The sequence below is a fragment of the Orycteropus afer genome, unplaced genomic scaffold (assembly GCF_000298275.1).
Source record: "Orycteropus afer afer isolate SDZICR_OR568_19922 unplaced genomic scaffold, OryAfe1.0 scaffold00026, whole genome shotgun sequence".
NCBI lineage: Eukaryota > Metazoa > Chordata > Mammalia > Tubulidentata > Orycteropodidae > Orycteropus > Orycteropus afer.
Window position 1 is genome coordinate 18775934 of NW_006921613.1, and position 21711 is coordinate 18797644.

The following is a 21711-nucleotide window of genomic DNA, read 5'->3' on the forward strand; positions in this document are numbered from 1 at the left end:
TTTGGTTTTCTTCATTCTTCTTTGCTCTGGACAAGGAGAGACCCATCGTTGCATCTAGATGGCAGCTTGCTAGCTTTTAAGATCCCAGTCGCTACTCGCCAAAGTAGGAGGTGGAACAATGTTTTGTATAGTATGTTATGCCAATTGAGCTTGATGTCCCCTGCGACTATGGTCCCAAGCCCACAGGTTCAACTACTCGGTCTCTCTGGGTAGCTGGCTGTGACCAATTAGTGACCACAACCTTGCCCCTTGTCAGCTCTACTATACACCTGGGAATTCTGATCATTCACATAAACTTATAGGACCGTTGTCTGCCAACCCTATATATGTTCTTGGATATACTCCCCATTTCACAGACATACCTAATGGTACAGCCTGTCCTTCCATCTATCCACCCATATACCCATGTTTGCCTTCATTGACAATGTAGTACTATATGTGTGCAAGGGTTCATATTTGTTGTCTGTACCTCCCATGGACCTCTTTCTGTCTTTCTCATCCTCAATGCTGTCATATTGGTCACACAGATTTGGTACATTGTCCTTCTCTTCACCCAAATCAATACTTATCTCCATCTATCTAACAGCATTCCCTTCCCTCCCCTCCCACCCCTGGTAACCAACAAAGAAAATTTCCTTCTATAGATAAACCTTTCCTTAACTTTTACAATAATGGAGTAATACAATATTAGTCCTTTTGTGATTGACTTATTTCACTCAGCATAATGTCCTCCAAGTTCATGCACGTTATGCAATGTTTTGCAGATTCTACATTATTCTTTACCATTGCATAGTATTCCATTGTATGTATGTACCATAGTTTCGTTATCCATTCCTCAGTTGATGGACGCCTAGGTTGTTTCCATCCTTTGGCTATTGTAAATAGTGCTGCAATGAATATGGGTGTGCATGTATCTGTTCTTGTCATGGCTCTCACTTCTTTAGGGTATATACCTAGTAATGGAATGGCTGAGTCAAATGGTATTTCTAATTCCAACTTTTGAAGAAATTGCCATACTGCTTTCCACAATGGTTGTACCATTTTACAGTCCCACCAGCAGTGTATGAGAGTCCCAATCTCTCCACATCCTTGCCAGCATTTATTTTCTGTCTCATTGAACTTTGCTACTAGTACTGTAACTCCCACCAAATTACTCAGTGGACCACGCAAATGAGGTATTTATGCCCCATCATGGGGATTAGACAGCTTGCTAATGATGCAAATAAGGTGCATGGCATCCTTGTGGGAGGGATGGGACAATGCAAATAAGGTATGTGGAACCCTAATGAGAGGACTAGTCAGTTTTGACATCCCAGTAGGCTTAAAATGAGCCACCCCAGAGGTGGAATTGGGGGGGGGGCACCTTACTACCACCAAGAAGAGGAGACAAAAACAGAGCATGTCCTTTAGACCTGAAGTTCCTGTGCTGAGAAGGTCCTAGACCCAAGAGACAGCTGTAAAACCAAAGACAGTACAAGACAGCAAGAAGTGGCAACAGAGAACCAGCAGCAGAACCAGTGCAAGATGGTGCAGTAGGCTTCCTGGCTTACAGAGGAAGGCAGTTACAGTGGGTATGCCAACCCATGGAGTCAGAGAGCTGAGAGACTTTGACTGGAGAAGAATTGATGCCTTTGAATTGTGGTGAAGAATACTGAAAATACTGTGGACTGCCGGAAGAATGAACACATCTTCCTTGGAAGAAGTGCTGCTGGATTGCTCCTTGGAGGCAAGAATAGCCAGACTTCACCTCACCTACTTTGGTCATGTTGTCAGAAGGGAGCATTCCCTGGAGGAAAATACCATGCTTGGTAAAGTGGAGGGTCAGCAATAAAGCGGAGGCCCCTCAACAAGATGGATTGACACAGTGGATATAACAGTAGACTCAAGTGTAGCAAGGATTGTGAAGATGGCACAGGATTGGGCAGTATTTCATTGTGTTGTATACTGGGTCGCTATGAGTTAGAGCCAACCTGACAGCACCTAACAACAGCAACAAAAAGGCAATGAGAGTGGGCCTTCTTATTTTATTCTGACTTCAAAATAAATGCTTCTCAAGTATCATTAACTGTGATTTCATGGTGAATTTTTGTTAGTTACTCTTTAACTGGTTACAGAAATTCCCTACAATTCCTAGCTTATTAAGTAGTTTTTATCATGAAAGGGAGACTTAAAAACAAGGTAGAATAAAAAAAGCAGAAAAAAATTAAACCAAACTCACTACCATCGAGTCAGTTCTGACTCATAGAGACCCCTTCTTGGGTTTCTGAGGCAGTGTCTTTACCAAAGTAAATTGCCCAGTCTTCCTTCTGAGGAGTCCGTGGTAGGTTTGAACCACCAGCCTTCTGGTTAGCAGTCAAATAGCAGGCAGCTATAACATGGAAAGTACAGTGAAGTCAAAGCTAAAATAGTCTGGAAATTACTTGTCTGGTGGCTGCTTTTTTTTTTTTCCTAGCAGCTGCTTTGCTGAATCTTTACAATTTGGGAAAGAAGGGCATCTGAGACATACCAGATAGACCTTCGTTTTCTCAGCTTTCCACTTGGAAACTGAGATTTTAAATTACCTGGGAGAAACATCAGACCTCTATCTTCTTAACTTCTTATTTAAAGGCTGAGATTTTAAATTACATGAGAATTTACTTACTTCTGTGTGATACATATCCTTGTGAATGAATGTTTGTTGAATGCTTATTGGATATGTCAGGTATTGTTCTAAGTACTTTATTTGTTATAGCTTTTTTAATTTTCATAAAATCCATGAGAAGTGATAACCTTTATTATCCTCATTTATAGAGAAGGAAACAGCACAGAGAGATTAAGTAACTTGTCTAAGGTACAGGTAAAGTATGTCAGAGCTTGAATCATATATATGATGCTGGAGTGCTAATTAAGCAATTGAGGGCTTGCTGATGGGGATGAATTATTTCATTATTAATTAAGTTGATTTTATGAATGACTGTAATTGCAGTTTCAGTAATTATTCCTGTAAAATCCAAAGGGTGGAATAGTTTTTGTAATTTTGTAATTTTTTATTTTTGTTCTGTCAGGTTTGCCTTTTCACCGTTGTCTGAGGAAGAGGAAGAGGATGAACAAAAGGAACCTATGCTGAAAGAAAGCTTCGGTAGTTATAAAATTCACCTTTATATTTTACTTTACATATTCTTTTCTGGTGTTTAGAAATAAGGAGCTCTGTGGTATATTGGGTAAGGCATTTGGTTAACCAGAATTTTGGTGGTTCAAACCCACTAGCTGCTCCATGGAAAAAAGATCAGGCAATCTGCTTCTGTAAAGATTTATAGCTTTGGAAACCCAACGGAAGTCTCTGTGAATCAGAACTGATTGAATAGCAGTGGGTTTGGTTTATGTGTTGGTTTTTAGATATAGAGTAAAGTGAGTATAACATTTCCAGTATCAGAATCAAGATACTTAGTTACAAGTACGTTGTTTATTGTTTTTATAACTGTATCATTCCTCAATTACTAAATTGTTAAATTTGGTAAAGTTAGGGTGAAGTAAAAATAAAGGTATGATTCTTGAAATGAAGCCAGGGTAAATTCAATAAATAAATATACATTAAAAATCCAGTTTAGAGGACCAGTAATGGTTCATTGGAGCCCTAGTGATACAGTGGTTTAAGCCTTTGGCTGCTAAACAAAGATTGGCTGCTTCACAGGAGAAAAGTCTTGGAGATCTGTTCCCATAAAGATTCCCTGCCTTAGAAACCTTTGGGATGAATTGGAATTGAATTGATGTCAATGGGTTTGGTTTTTGGTTTAGATGGGTCGGTGGTAGAATTCTCATCTTCCATTTAGGAGACCAGTGTTCAATTCCCAGCCATTGTGCTTCATGCACAAGCCACCGCCTGCCCGTCAGCGGAGGCTTGCATTGCATGTTGATCTGATGCTGAATGAATTTCAGCAGAGCTTCAGATTAAAGACAGACTGGGAGCTCTGGTAGCATAAGTGGCTAAGACACTTGCCTGCTCACCAGAAGGCTGGCGGTTCAAACCCACCAGCCACTCCTCGGAAGGAAGGTTGGGCAATCCTACTTCCGTAATGATACTGCCTCGGAAACCCAAGGAGGGGTCGCTATGAGTCAGGACTGACTCGACGGCACATAACAACAACAACAACAGGAAGAAAATCCTGGCAATCTACTTCCATAAATCAGCCAGTGAAAACCATATGGGTAACAATGGTTCTGTCCCATTTGAGTATGCATTCATGGCAATGAATTGAGGGCCTGCTCTGAGGCAGCTAACAACAACAATCAACAAAGGTCCAGTTTACTTGCTTGAGTTGAGCTGTAAATTTGCCTTTGAGATTCCTAGCATAAGATGGAGAAACATCTGTTGTATAATTCAGTATTAAAAAGCTTAAAATTTAATTCTGAATTCATTTTTTGTAATCTTTGCTGGTCTGTTGTTGTTAAGCAATCTTTTTTTTTTTTCTTTTCCCTGTAGAGGGAATGAAAATGAGAAGTACCAAACAAGAACCAAATGGAAATAGTAAAGTGAATAAAGCAGTAAGTATGATATCTTTTCTTTCCTCTTTGGTCTTTGCCCTGAGCCTTGGTGGAGCTCAACAGTTATGTACAGCCTTTAATGATTTTTGTGTATATGTGACACAATTAGACTTAGTTTAGAAATCTTTTTAATATATATTACATTTACATATTTTAAAGCAAAGATAGCAAGTGGTTTTGTCTAAGGCTTTTATGAGCTTTAAGTAGATAGATTGTTACTATGTGCTGAAAAAGTACCAGACCAATCCAATGGTTCTGTTTAGCTGGTTTTACCAATGAAGTCATAACCACATTAATCTTCAGAAGTCGGCTTTGTAGTCATAATGACAAAAGGTTTTTCCGTCAGCAGTTTGTTAAGTATGGTATGCATCTACTTTCCATTAAGAACTTTAGAATCTATCTCAGCTTTAAGTGGTAAAGGCTGCATGATGCAAACTCTTTTAAGTATAGGCTTTTGAGAAGACAACATTTAAAGGGGTAGTACATCATTTTGTACTTTTGTTTTATATAGTTTTTTAAATTAAATTATTTGGATTTTCTGTCAGCAGCGTCATTTGCTATATGAATGTACTATTTCAGAGTGATTAGGTTACGTTTAAAGATCTCTAAACCTCTAGGTCCTTACCTGAGAGGTATTATTTGGTGCATTTTAGTAACAGTTGGTACTTGTGTGTTCGTAGCAGGAAGATGATTTGAAGTGGGTAGAAGAGAATGTTCCTTCTTCTGTGACAGATGTGTAAGTTACTAAATCATTATCACAAGAATCTACTTCATAGTCAATAATGCTTTTATTATTTTAAATGAATAATTCATTGAAGAGCATACTAATGAGAATCCTTATAATTAACTTTAGAAGAAAAATAAATAATTAAAAGACTAAGAGTGTTACATAGACAAAAGTAATTGAGATTATTGGTTCAGATGAAATTTTTGCTTATAAATATTTAGCTATCTTCCTAAAATCACTGGGATAATAATCCTTCTTGAAATTTTTTGAGTTCTTATCTAGGGCTATAATTTTAATGAAACATTAGCCCTATTAGAATGTAGAACATGTTTTGTCTTTTCTGTATAATTCCAGTAATTCTGATTCTTGTTTCTTGTATTTGCTATTTTCTTTCCACCTTGAAAGGGCCATTGATAAGATATAAATCTTAGATAATTACAAAAAAGTTTTAAATTACATTCATGATTTTACTGTCCATTTTGAACCATTTTACATTGCTTTATTGTGCATTGTTAAATTTGCCAATTTTTGTTTTTGTTTGTTTCTTTCTTTGCAGAGCACTTCCGGCCCTTCTGGATTCAGATGAGGTCAGTAATCAATATATGGGCACAAACTGTGCATCTGGTGGCTTAATAGGAAATTACGAATCCTCTGGTCTAGGGGAGTCTACATATTTGACTCAGTAATGGCCCCAAAGGACTATAGTTGGTATAGTTGAAAAAGGGTAAGAATGGAAATACTAATATTAGAACTTAGACATTCAGTAAAGTCTTCTTTCTGTGTATCTGTCTGTGCATATCCTGCTTTTCTTTTCCAAAGTTATAATGTCATACTTGAAAATGTTTAAATATGGTAGCCATACTATATCCTCTCACTGTATAGTTCCTTAATCTTTAAGAAATTAAAATTTAACCTTAATCTAATCTAGGCAAAAATAATAAGGAAAAATGTGAAAGAAATATAATAGACCAACCCAAAGTATAAATCGTTTAAAATAATTTTTTATTTAATGTTACATGTATTATTGCCCTCTTCAAATAATTAGTATTGTAATGTTTTTGCATTTAATCTTTTAATATACATACCTCCATACAGTCTGTCTAAACCAAACCAAACCAAACCCACTGCCATCAAATCAATTCCAACTCACAGTGCCCTCCATTGGACTTCTAAGGATGTAAATCATTACAGAAGTAGATTGCCACTCTTCCTTCTGTGGAGGAAGACACTTAGTTACAAGTACTAACTTGTAACCACCAACCTTCTGGTTAGCAGCCAAATGCCTTACCCACTATGCCACCAGAGCTCCTTACAGTTTGTCTAGAAGGCTTCAAATAAAGTCCTATGTAAGAATTGTGGTCAGGGTTCATGAGAAATAGTTTTAGACATGTTTTGAATATTAGGTTATTCCAGGACCTCTTGGTTTCTAAAAGCTTTTTGGGAGCATCTTGTCTGATTCTAATTGACAGTGTTGGATAGGCTGCTATAAAAATGGTTTGTTCATTTCCTGTTGACCTGCTGTTTGAAGCAGCATACAGTGTCAAATTCCTTAGCTGTTTCATTGAAATAATTGAAGATTTCTACTATTCTGGTTTAAACCTACCAACATAACACTTTGCTTTCTGTGATGTGTTATACATTTCCCAGATCATCTTGCACTGATAAGTCTATAGTACTTCCTTTAAGTTATTTCTTTGCTAATTGTTTGCCTCAAGATGTCCTTTGGCCTTAGGTCTGCAGCCAAGCTCTATTTCAAAGAGAGAGGGCTGTGTATGAAGCAACTAATTGTATCTTACCTGGGAATATGGGCTTAATTTTGGTAACAAACTTTACCAATATATTCCTGTTTTCCTTTGCAAGTATACCTAGTAAATAACAAGGCTTTTCTTTTTTTAAAAATCTGAAAAAGAACTTAAATAACTTAAGAGAAACAAGTTACATAAAGGACTAGGAATGAAAATGGCATCAGACTGTCTTACAGCAGTTTTGGAAATCAGAAGATAATAGCACAATACTTTTGAATTCTGAGGAAAGTTATTTTCAACCTAGAATTCTATACCCAGCTAAACTACCAATATAAGGGTAAAATAAAGATGTTTTCAGATATGCAAGAAGTAAAATGATTGATACCCTGTGCATGTTTTCTCAGGAAAGTAGTGGAAAATGTCCTACACGAAAATGATGGCAAAAACTAAGAAAGACTTAAAAACTCACTACTGTTGAGTTGGTTTGACTCAGTGACTCCTCCTTGGGTTTCCGAGGTGGTATCTCTACCCAAGTAGATCACCCAATCTTCCTTCCGAGGAGTGGCTGGTGGATTTGAACTACCAGCCTTCTGGTTAGCAGTCAGATGCCTTAGGCACTATGCCACCAGAGCTCCCAAGAAAGATTTAGGATGTAGGAAATAAGGGATCCAACACAAGAGACAGGCAGGGATAATTCTCAGGGTGACAGCTTAGAGAGAACTGAGTCCAGATTGGAACAGGAGAACAGAGGTATACAGGGAGGAGTAGTTTAGGAAAATAGGTCATCTGATTTGATTGATCATACTGTAAAGGGATTTATAGTTCAGTCTGAGTTTGGGATAAATTTGTTATAGACATTTAACAAATGAAGCAAAGGAAGACTGGGGACAAAAAACTTTTAAGAAATTTGAAGGAAAGGAAATATAATGATAGTACATATAATTTTATTAATTGAATTTGGATATTGTAAATAGTATTTTATAATCAAATGAAAGTTTAATGAGTACATATTATTCATTATAAGGATATACATATAATGAATAATATGTTTATACATCCCTATATGTTTTGGGTATTTAGTTCTTTGTAATATTTTGCTATAATGCTGAGTGTTTCATTGGACATTACTGTGGCTAAATCTATGCCCACATCCTTGACATTACTTCCAGTTAAAATTCTAAATGAGAGGAAATTCACATTTTTATTAAGCTTAACCTTAACTAAATACTTCGTCATTTTAATTGACTGAAATATACAATTCCTTTTGATTTGTGTTTTGATGTTCAGAAGTCTAGAGATTTTGATTCAGTTGATCATAGGTGGGGCCTCTGTATTTGTATGGTTCAAAATCTTTATAGATTGTTAAGAACCATTGCTCTAAACATTTTAACATAACTAAATACTTGTGGAAAATGTGTGTGTGAATAGTTTTATGTAGAAGATATTTGCAATGTAGCACATTTTAAATAAACTTTTTTTCCCCTTAGGAACGAATGATTACACACTTTGAAAGGTCCAAAATGGAGTAAAGAATAGGAAGAACTGGGATTGAAGATGACTAGTATCAGGGAAGAGATCAGCTTCTGTGTCAGTCTTCTACCACTGCTCCCTGGTGTTAAAAAAAGGAGGCAACAACTTCCTGATCTGTTCCTTGATCTTGGTGCATTGGAGCTGGCGAGAGGTGTCAGAACAAGGAGAATCTTACTGAAACAAGTTCATAGGATGAGAAAAATCTACAAGTTTCTAATTTCCAACATGCCCCGATCCCTCCCACACTCTGACATGGATGTTTATGCAACTTACATGTGTTGTTCCTGAGTCTTTTATAATGTTTCAGTTGTTTAATCTGTCAAACTAAAAAGTTTAACATCTTCTAAAGGACTATGACATCGAGGTCATAGTATGTAATCTCCAGGAACAAATGCTTGTGCTTTTTATTTATTTAGGGAGTTACATAGGTGATGGGGGGAAATTGTTAATTATCTTTCAGTTTCCTAGGAAGCCAAGGTTACATCTTGCAGAGATAGTTTTGAGAAAATACGGGCCCTTCTGAGTTAAGGAGCCATGATTCTAGCAATGATTCAAAGAACAACAAAGAAGGAAAGAAAGAAACTTACAGTGTGATTCAGATCATTTAAAAAAGCAAAATCAAGTGCAATTTTGTTTACAAATGGTGTATATTAAAGATTTTTCTATTTCAGATGTAACTTAGAAATATTAGCTTAACTCTTTTGACATCTGCTATTGTGACACATCCCATTGCTGGCAATGTGGTGCACACTCTGGAACTTTTAACTACTGTTTTGTAAGCCTCCCAGGGTGTAATTGTGGAGGTCTAGGCAACACTTTGTTTGCCTTCATGCCATTCACTGGGTGTTGCACTAGGTGCAGAGAGGCACTTCATCTAAGTGCTTGTGAATGAGCCCCCAGCCAGAGGAACTGTAATGCTTCAGAAAAGGGAGCTTATTACAGAGGAAATAAGTCCTTCTGTCTTAATTTAAACAATTATTCCTGCATGACGGGTGTGGAAGCCCTGGACTGCTGCTCATTCTTTAGGATTGATTGTTTTTATATCTGGCATTGGTTTAGAGACTGTTTGTAAGAGGCATCACAAGGTGATGGGATTCATTTGAAGCACTATTTTTCTGTTTTAATGGTTTTATCCAGTTTTGCCTTCCCAAGATTTTTTGTTCTACATAAAAAGTTCATGCCACTTTTTAATATAAAAAATTTTAACAAAATTCATGTTTTTCTCATTTTTCTTTACACTTTATTCTCAAACCCTTTTATTCTCAAGTTCTTACTCAAGGGAATTTTTCTTCCTTGGCTTTTATTCTCGGTAGTCCTATATTCCGTACCATCGGATAACCGTAATTGTCACTCACAGTGAAAGTGTGAACATTTATGTAGCATTTCTCTATAGCTTTCTGCTATGGTGATTAAACAAAACAAAACAAATACCTACACAATACCTTTCAGTAATGAGAATATGAAAAACTATTTTCCTGCTAACCTATTAGCGTGGATGGTTACTGTCATGTATGCTTCTGTTCTTGAATACTAAAACTTAGAGCAGATGACTGTTAGTTACAATGCAGCAGGATAATTGGTTCAGATATTTTTTGAGAGTGGTTAAATGTTGACTTGAAAGTAGGAAAACAAAACAAAACAAAAAAAACAGTGTTAAGCCAGAGTGTATTGTATAAATCCTATAGTCTGATAATTCTTTCTTCTGTCTCTTAAGGCTTTCTCTGTTACTGGGGTTGGATTGGTGTGCCATTTTTGGGATAGGTTTAGAAGGAATTTATAATCTCATGTTGCTCTGTTATGTTAGAGTTTCCTTTGTTTGTTTTGGTGTTAGCCCTTGAGATTAGAGCTAAAAACAGTTCTTCCAGCATAGCAATTGGTAATTTAAAATTTTCAAGAAGGTGATCAGCTTATGTGGTGAAAATTAGCCGATAACACAAGACTTGCTTAGCAGTTTTTAGGTTTCTGACTACTTAGTGTGTTTTCATTGGGTTTTCATAAATAGCATTTGGTAAAGGATGTATGTGATGTTTTATTTGGGGGGTGGTGGTGGCTGTGGTGGGGATTCCCAGATAGAGCTTGTTCTTGCAGATTAAATTTAGTTTTTGGTTTTATAAGTCTCTAGAGGGAATATACTGAGGTAACCTCAGATAGTGTAGGACTAATAGGAGGAAAGTCTTTTTAGTTTCCTAAAAGGAGTATGAAGGTTGTGAGACACAGCTTGAGAGATTCCATTAATAAGAATGAAATCAGCAGTTTTAAAAAGGTTTATTTTATTGACTCCCAAGAATTTGCTGAATCAACTCTTGCTACCTAGACCTTTGCTACTCAAAATGTGGTCCAAGGACCAGTAGCATCAGCAATAAATGGGTACCCATTAGAAATGTTCAATTGAGGGCACTACTCTGGACCTACTGAATTAGAATCTGCTTTTCAAACAAGATTAGGTGATTTGTATGCAGTTTAAAGTTTGAAAAACATTGACTTAGAAAAATGGTTCTCAACCAGGGGTGATTTTGCCCTTCCCCCTGGGGACATTTGGCAATATCTGAAGTCTAGATGTCACTAGGGTAGATGTCACTAGGGTAGATGTCACTGTGGGTAGAGGCCAGGAATGCTGCCAAAAATCCTACAGTGCACAGAACAGCCCCCCAAAACCAAACCAAGCCCCCTGTCATTGAGTTTAATTCCCACTTACAGCCACCTTATAGGACAAAGTAGAACTGCCCCATAGGTTTCCAGTGCTATAAATCTTTATGGAAGCAGACTGCCTCAACTTTCTCCTGTGGTGGGTACAAATTGCCAACCTTTAGGTTAGCAACCAAATGCTTTTAACCACTATACCACCAGAGCTCCTTGAAAAGCCCCCAACAATAAAAAAAAGTTACCTGCTCTATATGTCAATAAGGAGCTCTGGTAGCATAGTGCCTAAGGCACTTGACTGCTAACCAGAAGGCTGGTGGTTCAAACCCACCAGCCACTCCTCAGAAGGAAGGTTGGGCAATCAACTTCTGTAGTGATACTGCCTTGGAAACCCAAGAAGGGGTTACTGTGAGTTGAGTCTGACTCAACGGCACATAACAACAACAACAACATAAGTCAGTAGAGCAGCAACTGAGAAACTGTCCTAGAACAGTGGTTCTCAAGCTTCCAAGTACACACTCATCTTGGGGGCTTACTAAAGCAGATTGCTGGACCCTAACTCCTCAGTTTCTGATTCTGTAGGGCTGAAGTGAGGCCTAAAGGAGCACTGGTGTCACAGTGCCTAAAGGCTAATGAGAAGGTTGGCAGGTCTGACCCACAAGCTGAAGGAAGATGGGGCAATATACTTCCCTAAAGGTTTACTGCCTTGGAAGCCCAGTGGGGGTCACCATGAGTTGGAATTGACTAGATGACAGTGGGTTTGGTTTTTTGGTTTTGGAGTGAGGCCTGAGACTACATGACAAGTTCTCAGGTGAAGCTTGATGCTGATCTAAGGACTATACTTGCATAACCACTGCCCTAAAACATTGTAGTTAGGAAAACAACGGCAATACTAACAGCTACCATTATTGGGTGCTTGAAGTGTATGACACGTTGCCAAATCTTAAGGCACTTAGGTTACCCTCATTTTGCAGGGTAGGAACAGCCTCGAGAGTTTCCTAAAAGTCATGGCTAACATCTTAAGTGGGAGCGCTGGTGGCCTAGTGCCTAAGCCATTTGATCGCTAACCAGAAGGCTGGCGGTTCAAACCCACCAACCACGACTGGGAAGGAAGCCTGGGAAACTGCCATAGAGACAGGGCCTCAGAAACCCAAGGAAGGGTCGCTATGAGTCAAATCGGACCCCACAGCAGTGAGTTTGGTTTTTTTGAACAGTAAGTTCATTCAGAACCATTTTTCTAAGTCAATGTGGTGAAATGGCAGATCGCCATCCCAAATCTGATTAATGCCAGAGCATGATTAAGCCTCCACGTTATGCTGCCTTGAGCAATTCTAAAATTAAGACGATTTCCCTTCCCAGCTGAACTCATGGGTACTTGGCCCTACGAAGGACAAGCTCTCGCTCTAGGGTGAAAATGGAACTCCGTACGGATATTGCTGAGGATGCGCGAGGGGCAAGGCGGAAGGGGTGGGACTTAGGCTGCGGAAAGGGCGGGCCTAAGTAGCAGGAAGTCCGGGATTGATGATGGCCCCGTTGCCAATGGGCCTGTAATTGGGGGTCCCTGGCCGCATCACGGTCTGCACTTGTCTGGCCCTGGTTTCGGTTCCAAACCTGGCCAGGCCCATTAGGGGTTAGAGGGCGGCAGTGCCGTCGACTCTCTCCTGGCCGACATGCACGACGCTTTCGAGCCGGTGCCTATCCTGGAAAAGCTGCCTCTGCAGATCGACTGCCTTGCTGCTTGGGGTGAGCTAGGGGCCACGGGCCGAGGCGGGGTTAGCACGGGAGCGGGCCAGACCTTTCATGAAGTGTGGGGGAATGGACAGTCATCAGGCTATGTAGCCTCCGATCGGACCCTGTCCGAGAGGAGCCTGGGAAAGAGAGGGCAAGGGATGTGATCTCCGGCTGTGGAGAAGGTGATGGGGTTACGTGGGTAATATCCAGTGCTCCGGGCATTTTAGGAATGTTTCACGTGCGCTTCTTGCAGAGTTGGAGATTGAGCGTTCCTTATTCGTTTTACACAGCTTTGATCCTTTTCGATACCCAAGAAGTCTCAGTTTGGAGGGACAGTGCATTGGGAAATTCTCATCTTGCCAGTGGCTTGAACTTGTCCAGATGATTGTATTTTCTAGTTGAAACACAATAGCCTTTTTTGTTCACTGAACGAGTTACCACCATATGCTTTATTTTTCCCCTTAGCGGTTTCTCATCGTTCACTTTTGGTTCCTATACGTAACTCACATTGTTACTCTAAAACTCTTATCTAGCCAAGTGATTGAGGGTTCATATCCACACTGCCCAAGTAACCTAACTCAGTATGTAGAAAAGCATCATTCCAGACTGTCATGAGACCTAACCAACAAAAGCTTACATAATCCTTTTGGGATTGGCCAGTGCAGAAAGCAAGGTCAGGCATGTCTTGTGTAGTGTGGAGTACAAATGATGTTTCAGGGGTTCAAACCTTGACTCTTAACTATGAACACTGTGTCCTTTGAGTGGTTATATCTGATAACAGACAACAAAGACCAAGTAGAAATAATTTCAGTCTTTCCTGTTAATGCCCAGGTCCTGGAAATTAAGGACCCTACAAGGAAGCTCAGAACCCTTAATGGGATCTTTTACTGAGCGTGGAACCCATAGTGGTGGAATGGTGGAATCTTGGTGGTTGCTAGCATTGTATGCATCACTGTTGAGACTGCTACCGGTCATCCTTGTGAAATTTTCCCTAGCCTCTTTAGTAGGGCTCTTTCACCTCAAATCTTCATGTTAATGTTGCCTCTCCTGCCTTTAGCTGCCTTCGGCCTTCTTTAAAATCAGACCTCTACAGAAAGCTGTCCTAGTCTTTTAGGTTAAGGAGAGAATTTTAATTAATCCAGCTATCACAAAAACATCTCCATTTCCTGTCATTAAATGTATTCTGTAAAATTTAAAAATAAATAACAGAGAAAAAGAAAAAGTAAAAAGATCTAACACTGCACAAGGGATTCGTTTCCCTATTTCTTCATCAAATATGTGTTGAGTCCTTTCATGAGCCAGTCAATTTTTCTGCTAAGGATAGAGATACAAGGATTAATAAGAAACAGTGCCTGTCCTCCTTAGAACATACTATGGGTCCACAGACATGTGAACAGATAATGAGTCAAAATGAATGATAAATAAATGCTCCTATTCTGGGAGCACAGGGCCTGGGACATGCTTCTGAAAAGGATTGATGTAGCTGCTTAGACACTTGTTTTAGCTTTTCAAAATCCTGATGTAGATAGGAATGCTTCTTGAAGATCACATTACTTGACTCTGATAACCTCATGAGACCATTAGTGCAGGTATCTCTAAGCCTCTTTCACCAACTCTACTTTATTTTGGCAAAGACTCCCTGTACCTCTGCTTTTCAGGAACACAGTTTTGAAATGCCAGCTTTTGGCCTTCCTTGATCCCCCACCAAACAAAGAGAAATGTCCTTTGCATTTGCATCCTAGAATGCTGTGGGAAGTATTGGGCTACAGGACACCATTTACTGCCTCCTACCTCACAGCCCTGGTGGCACAATGGCTGAGCGCTTGGCTGCCAACAAAAGAGGTTGGTGGTTCAGACCCACCCAGCAGCTCTGCAGGAGAAAAACCTAGTGATTTGCTTCTGTAAAAATTACCTTCTAGCAATGTGCCAAATGTGAGTGACCAATATGGCAGCATTGAAGATGAGAAAGACATAGAGAGGTACATGGAAAGTACAGAAAACAAATATGAACCCTTTTGCATATACAGTACTGAGTTCTCAGTGAAGGCAAACATGGGTATATGGATGGATAGATAGGTGGACAAGCTAAACGATTAGGTATGTCTATGAAATGGGGAGTGTATCCAAGATCATATATAGGGTTGGCAGACAATGGTCCTATAAGATTATGTGAATGATCAGAATTCCCAGGTGTATAGTAGAGCTGACAAGGTTGTGGTCATTGTTTGGTCACAGCCAGCTACCCAGAGGGACCGAGTAGTTGAACCTTAGGGCTTGGGACCATAGTCGCAGGGGACATCAAGCTCAATGGGCATAACATACTATACAAAACGTTGTTCCACCTCCTACTTTGGTGAGTAGCGACTGGGATCTTAAAAGCTAGCAAGCTGCCATCTAGATGCAACAATGGGTCTCTCCTCATCAAGAGCAAAGAAGAAAGAAGAAAACCAAAATTAATGGAAACAATCAGTCCTAGCGACTGGTACACCATCTGATCTGCAACCTATACAACTATGAGACCAGAAGAACTAGATGGTGCCTGGCTACCACTGTCATCCACTTGGAAGGGATGTAGGAGATCCTGGATAGAGAAGGGGAACAGTGTGGAACAAAACTCAAAATCATTTGGAGGGAAAAAAAAAAAAAAAGGTGGGGACCAGATTTGCTGGTTCAATAGAGCCTGGTGGAACCACTGAGACTATGGCCCCTAGCTGCCCTTCAGGTCTGGAATTGAACCCACACCTGTGGTTGCCAGCCAAACAATGTACAGGCATGTGAGTTAAACATTTACCTCAAGTAGACACACGCGCTGGAGAGAACAATCAAGGGAGAAGGAAGGGCTGCTTATGCACAGGGAGACAGCTCAGGGCGCAGGAGAGTATGGAGGGATGGTCACTGGGAAGAGGTAACTATGGGGAGGAAGTGGGAGGGGAGCTGTTGCATTGTGGTAAGCTGTGGTCAATGACATGAGACAAAGTATATGTGAACAGCTGTATGGAAAGTGAATTTGCTCTGTAAATCTTCACCCAAATCACAATAAATAAAATAAATAAATAAAATTACTTTCTAGGGTAAGAAATGCTTTAGGGCAATTCTGCTCTGTCACGTAGGATCACTATGAGTCAGAATCAACAGCACCCAAAAACAACAACCTTAGAGCTACTTTATTTTCAGTCTTTAGCAGCAATAAATATTTCTGTTCAGTTTTACTCTTGTCTAAATATTCCTATTTGCAGTCATTACCCCTTTTGTCTACATGGTTCCCTTAAATGGAGAGTTCTTCCAGGAGCCTGCAGGAGCCAGCTCATGCAGGGCTGGACAGTATTTGAACTGGAAGGTGGCTTAGAGATACCATAACTCATCTCCTGGGAATTAGAAGTAAGGTGGACACTGATGGTGATGATGACTTTTCCCTAAACTCAAGATTTGTTTATCCAGCTGTCTTTTCAGCATCTTCATTTGAATGTCTAATAGCATGGCCAAAATAGAATTTTTTAAAAAACTTTTTATTTTGATTTGTGTGGAAGTTTACAGAGCAAAATTGGTTTTCCATTAAACAGTTCATTTTGTTTCGTTACATTGCTTGCAGTCCCCACAATGTTACAGCACTCTTCCTACTTCCTCCCTGTTTCCCATTTCCATTCATCCTTCTTTCCTGTCCCTTCTTGCTTTCTGAGCTTTATCCCTGGGCAAATGCTGCCCTTTTGATCTCATATAGTTGATCGTTTTAATGAGTGCACACTTCCCTGGTGTTACTGTTTTCCTTATAGGCCTGTCTGTTGTTTGGCCAAAAGTAGTGCCATGGGGGTGAGTTCAGTTCTAGGCTTGAAGGGTGACCACAAGTCATAATCTCAGGGGTTCCACTTACCATGATTAGATGGCAATCATGGTAAGAAAGATAGGGCTGGGTAAGGGAATAGAGCATCCTCTTTTATATAGGGTAGTTAGGGAAGGTTTCACTGATTTAAGTGACATTTCAGCAGAGACCTGAATGAAATGAGGAATCAACCATGTGGTGTCTAGAGCAAGAGTGATCCAGGCTGAGGATACAGCAAGTACAAAGGCCCTGAGGAAGGTATGTGCTTTGTGTGTTCATGGAACAACAGGAAGACTGTGTGACTGCTACCAGAAGGAGTAAGGGGTACAAGCAATGAACAATGTAACAGCTTTCTTCCTACTTCCTCCCTGTGGCTACCTTTTCCCTGTGTCCTTCTTTCCTGGGCATTCCTGCCCTCTGAACTACCTGCCTGTGCAAATACTGCCCTTCTAATCTCCCATGGTTGACTGTTCTAAGAAGTGTACCTACCTGGTATAAATGGTCACCCTACATACCCTACAAAAAGACCAAAGAGCCTGGTCTTTTTGTTTTTTATAATTTTGAACTTTTTTCTACATTTTTGTCCCACTCTATCTAGGACCTTCTGTTGTGGTCCATTCAGAGCGGTTTGTGGTGGTAGCCAGGCACCATCTAGTTCTGGTCTCAGTGTCAAGGAGGCTGAGGTTTGTGTGGTCCATTAGTCCTTTGGACTGATTGTTTCTATGCATCTATCTTTGATTTCCTTTACTCTGTTTTGCTTTGGATGGGAAGAAACCAATAATGGCACCTAAGATGGCTGCTTACAAACTTTTAAGACCCCGGTTGCTACTCACTGAAATAGGATGTAGAACATTGTTTGTGAATTACGTTATGCCAGTCAAACCTTGATGTTCCCCTAAGACTATGGTCCTGAGCCCTCAGGCCCAGTGATTCATTCCCTCACGGTGTTTGGTTATGGCTAAGAACTTTTCACATATTCATGAATATATTTGCAGCACATATGAAAATGTATGTAGACATATCCTCTGTCAAACCTCTACATATTTGTGGGTATAGTCCCATTCTTCTCATACTGCAAAACAGAATTCTTTATTCCATTCCCCTAAAGCCTGCATGTCCTGAAGTATCCCATATCACAGCAAATGGCTTTTCTGTTTACATACTTAGCTCTGGCCAAAAATCTTGGAATCATTCTTGATTTCTCTCATTCTCTTGTATACTACATCCAGTTCATCAGCAAATCCTATCTGCTCCACTTCCAGAATAAATCTAGAATCTAGTCCCTTTCCTCCATCACCACTATTACTGCTCTTGACGAAGCTGCCATCATTTCTCACCTGAATTATTATAGTAATGTCTTCTACTGCATTTACCTTTGTGCCATTTTCAGTTTATCTATACAGAGATAAAATACAATGATCCTTTCAAACATAAATCTGATCACATCTCTCCTCTGTTCAAAACTGTCCAGTGGCTTCATATCACAACTAGAACACATTCCAAAGACCTTACCATGGCTGACAACACCTGACATGATCAGGCTCCTGGCTACTTTCCTCACTTTATCTTTTACCCTTGTACCCCTTACTCCTTCTGGTAGCAGTCACACAGTCTTCCTGTTGTTCCATGAACACACAAAGCACATACCTTCCTCAGGGCCTTTGTACTTGCTGTATCCTCAGCCTGGATCACTCTTGCTCTAGATACCACATGGTTGAGTCCTCATTTCATTCAGGTCTCTGCTGAAATGTCACTTAAATCAGTGAGACCTTCCCTAACTACCCTATTTAAAAGAGGATGCTCTATTCCCTTACCCAGCCCTATCTTTCTTACCATGATTGCCACCTAATGTTGTTTGATTGATTGATTTAGTGGTCCTCTAGCTCCACATTAGAATGTAGAGTTCCACAGAGAAGGAACTTTGTTTTATGCATTGTTGTGTTTTTAGTGCATAGATTAGTTCTTGACTCATAATCGGTGTTTGTTAAATATTTCCTTAATGAATGAATGAAGATGATACTAATAGTAATAGTATATGTAGTAATACTAATAGTAATAGTTTTCGTTTATTGAGTACCAGTCTGTATTTGGGCTTCTGCCAAGGGCTTTAATGAAATAATAATGTTATTTTACAAAGGAAGAACTTGAACCTTAAAGAATCTAGATGATATTTCTAAGGTCATATATCCAGTAAATCATGTCTGATTCCAGAATGTGGTTCTTAAACTTAAATGCACATCAGAGCCTCTAAAAAACTCACATTTCTGTGTGTGTGTATGTGTGTGTGTTCTATAGGCATGTATATACACATATTTACTTACTGTTACTGCTTTTTAAAAAAGGAAGGATAAACCAGTCATTACTAAGATGAATTATCTGTAGCAGAAAGGAAGTAACAGGGAGGGTGGAGTAACAAGGAGGGAAGTTAAGACTCATAGTTTTAGCTTTAGAACTACATAAATATTTCATATAATTAATAGATAGATATAGATAGATATATAAATGCAGATTTCAGGGTACCGCCCTGTGGTAATTATGTTTGTGTGTCAACTTGGCTGGGACTAGATTGAGTGGCTGGGCAGCTGGTGGTAGTTATTCCTCATGATGAGACTAGCAGTTAGCTCTATGGTGGGATCTACCACAAGTAGCTGAGTAGCTGCCTTTGGGATGTGATCTTCTTCCTGTATGTAAGGAGAAGCCTTGGGAATGGTATCTAGCCTATGGCACGCTTGGACCCTGCATGTAGCCGTGTCATTGCTCAGCAGCCTGCTGTGCTCTGCCGACCTTGGGATTTACAGTGGACTCGAGTTGATGGCCTGCCATGTGGTTTGGTAGCACTGGGACTGTGCCTTTTTACTTGTCAACCTTTGGGCTTCTGGGCCTCAGCAGCCAGCAGCTGTCTGGGTGAAGGGACGCCTCCAGCTCCAGTGGGCCGGGAGCAGGAGGCAGAGCTGGACCCCAAGGTTGAGGGCCTTTCACCCAGCCCCTAGAGCCTGGCACTTTGAACTTGGACTTAAAGCCTCCAAATTGTGAGAATAAACTCCTGTTTGTTCAGTCCATCCCATTTGTGGTATATTCTTGTCAGAGCAGCACTAGGTAACCAAAACAGCCCCAGAGTCCATGAATCAGAATCTCTGGTAGCAGGGCTCAGAATTGTGTGTTTCTAGGAAATCTAAATTATAACCGATGTAGCTCATCAGGGGTTTATGCTTTGAGAAACACTTTGTTTGCCTTATGACCCCAAGAAGGGACATGAGCAGTACCTTATTCATCTGTGTATTGCCAGCAGTGGCTAACATGGGGCCAGGAATGGAATTGTTTATTACATGAGGGTATTGCATTGGAATGGAGCTTCAATTAGGGTACTTATAAGTAGGACCCAGCCCTATTTCCTAGGAGGGATCGAGTCCAACCTTGTGGTTCAGAGTTAGGCCACCAAGAATTTTCTAGGGCTGACTCAGGTTTGTTTATGTGTTACCCGTTTGGGTAGTGTGCTTCACATTCTGGTATGCAGTATTGGTTCCAGGAGGGGACTGTTTATCCTGTGCTATGCCTGCTGTACAGTTTTATCTTTTTCTCTGTTTCGTGTGTGTTATAGGATGATGTATCGTAGAGAATAGAGGGTCCAGCCCGGTCAGGTCTTCTGGCCACCTGAACCTCCCCTGACTTCTGTAATCAAATCACACCTCTTCAGGGTTCTGTGCCATTAGTACATAGGGATGACACATTGTTTTTCCTTAGAAGTTTGAGGATTAGTTTGAAGTTGAATGTGTGTGTGGTGCTTTTATTTTTTAAAAGAAATAATTATAAATAATTTGCATATATGATACATGCAACAATGACAAAAAAAAACACTGCCATCAAGTCGGATCCGACTCACAGCGACCCCTCCTTGTGTTTCCAAGGCAGTATCACTACGGAAGTAGATTGCTCAACCTTCCTTCCTGGGAGGGGCTGGTGGGTTTGAACTGCTGGCCTTCTGGTTAGTGGTCAAATGCACTACGCCTCCAGAGCTCCCACGATACATATGTTGTTGTTGTTATGTGCCGTCGAGTCGGACCCAACTCATAGCGACCTCTCCTTGGGTTTCTGAGGCAGTATCACTACAGAAGTAGATTGCCCCATCTTCCATCCGAGGAGTGGCTGGTGGGTTTGAACCGCCAGCCTTCTGGTTAGCAGTCAAGTGCCTTAGGCACTATAGTTTTCTTTATTTAGCACCTTCACTTAACAGCTTTTTTAGATAAAAATTGTTTTAAGTTTCAATGAATTGGATCTTACTAATTCCCTCATATGACCAATGTGTAGATACTTGTTAAGAAACAAGTACTGGAAAATAAACATTTATAAAAATGGAATATCATGCTTAGGAGTTTGACTTCATTTTTGAGCCGTGTAGACTCATGAGAATTCTCTAAGTCCCAGCGTGACTGCATCAGAGCTGTGCTGTAAGGTAACTGACTGCAGAAGTAGAAGGATGCATAGAGAGCAATCAGGAGGCTGTCACAGGGACCATGGGGAGACCTAGGGAGGGGACTCTACTGAGGTACCTTGTAAAGATAAAACTGATAGACCTTGGAAGACCTGGGAGAAAGCTGAGGCTCTTAAAAGAGATAAAGAAAAACAGGAACTGGCAAGTTTTGTTAAAAAAAAAAAAAAAAAAAATTATTGTGATTTGGGTGAAAGTTTATAGAGCAAATTCATTTTCTGTATAACAGTTCATACACATTTTGTTCTATGGCATTGATTGATTGCAATCCCCACAATGTAGCAGCTCTCTTCCTACTTCCTCCCTATGGCTACCTTTTCCCTGTGCCCTTCTTTCCTAGGCATTCCTGCCCTCTGAACTACCTCCCTGTGCAAATACTGCCCTTCTAATTTCCCATGGTTGATTGTTCTAAGTGTACCTACCTGATATAAACGGTCACCCTACATACCTCTCTGTTATTTGGCTGGAAGCCACGGGAATGAGTTCAATTTGAGGCCCGAAAAGTGACTAGGGG

At 40.1% G+C, this 21711-nt stretch overlaps 2 protein-coding genes across 2 annotated transcripts in view; both read left to right on the forward strand.

The window, feature by feature from the left end:
• Positions 1-8522, forward strand: part of TMEM87A (transmembrane protein 87A) — a 73164-nt gene extending 64642 nt beyond the window's left edge. Inside the window, exons 16-20 of the mRNA XM_007935284.2 lie at positions 3045-3118; positions 4460-4521; positions 5202-5257; positions 5805-5835; positions 8481-8522. Of these exons, the coding sequence (XP_007933475.1) occupies positions 3045-3118; positions 4460-4521; positions 5202-5257; positions 5805-5835; positions 8481-8522 (265 nt within the window). The remainder of the gene's footprint in view (positions 1-3044; positions 3119-4459; positions 4522-5201; positions 5258-5804; positions 5836-8480) is intronic.
• Positions 8523-12833: 4311 nt separating this feature from the next.
• VPS39 (VPS39 subunit of HOPS complex) overlaps positions 12834-21711 on the forward strand; it is a 50879-nt gene continuing 42001 nt past the window's right edge. The window contains exon 1 of the mRNA XM_007935286.1: positions 12834-12906. Coding sequence (XP_007933477.1) covers positions 12834-12906 — 73 coding nt within the window. The remainder of the gene's footprint in view (positions 12907-21711) is intronic.